The sequence below is a fragment of the Nanorana parkeri genome, unplaced genomic scaffold (genome assembly GCF_000935625.1).
Source record: "Nanorana parkeri isolate BGI_ZX_2015 unplaced genomic scaffold, ASM93562v1 scaffold2337, whole genome shotgun sequence".
NCBI lineage: Eukaryota > Metazoa > Chordata > Amphibia > Anura > Dicroglossidae > Nanorana > Nanorana parkeri.
The window spans coordinates 129,404-130,190 of NW_017308605.1; the positions used below are offsets into that span (position 1 = coordinate 129,404).

General features: G+C 49.3%; 1 protein-coding gene across 1 annotated transcript in view; it reads right to left on the bottom strand.

Annotated features, from left to right (window-relative positions):
* KIF2C (kinesin family member 2C) overlaps positions 1-787 on the bottom strand; it is a 25,226-nt gene that overhangs the window by 12,498 nt on the left and 11,941 nt on the right. Inside the window, exon 7 of the mRNA XM_018573325.1 lies at positions 573-677. Coding sequence (XP_018428827.1) covers positions 573-677 — 105 coding nt within the window. The remainder of the gene's footprint in view (positions 1-572; positions 678-787) is intronic.

Below are 787 nucleotides of genomic sequence, written 5' to 3' on the forward strand. Positions count from 1 at the left end.
ACACATGGGGGGTGGGGGGGTCATGTGCGATTTTAGGGCACCTTGGCAGCTCATTTTGTACAGGTCGCCTTAATGCACTGCAAAATTGGCCCTAACCATGCATTAGTAGACCTGCGACATGTGAATTATGTTCTAGAGCCCATTCAGATGACTGGGCTGCCAACACACCACAGATCAGAGAACATACCTGGACTACTTGTCCCCCCACACAGATGCTGAATGCAGCCAAAACTGCATGCGTGTGAATCCATACCCATGTATTTTACTACACCGATGTAGTGGACGCGGCCAGTAATATGGTGCTTATTAAAAAGGGAAGTGGCCATGGAGGCTGCAGGTTTTGAACAAGGGTGTCACCTTCCTGATGTGGCAGGAAGGGGGGAGGGGACTAAACAGATTGCCAAATATTTGTGTAAAAAGGTAGCTCATTGTTCATTTGGGAAGCCCGCGGACCTCTGGATTACACCGGCCCCTTCAGAGACACAAGCACCTCAGTGGCAGTTCCCTAAACACCTCACATTGGCCATAAACCTTATCTGCTCAGTGGCTGCCACCATGACAGCTCAGCTCACCCGGATTGGCCTTTGCACTTGCCGACTCGTCCATTATTTCATTCACTCGTGGCAATAACCGGCTCTCTGCGACACTGTTGAATTTTGTGGATCGCGTTCTCATAGCTGTAGAAGAAGAATACAGCAATGTTATACACCACCGAGGAGCCCGATGAAGGGTGTCTGGAACAGAATCATCCCCATGACCTGCACAAGTCTAAAAGTAAAACCCATAT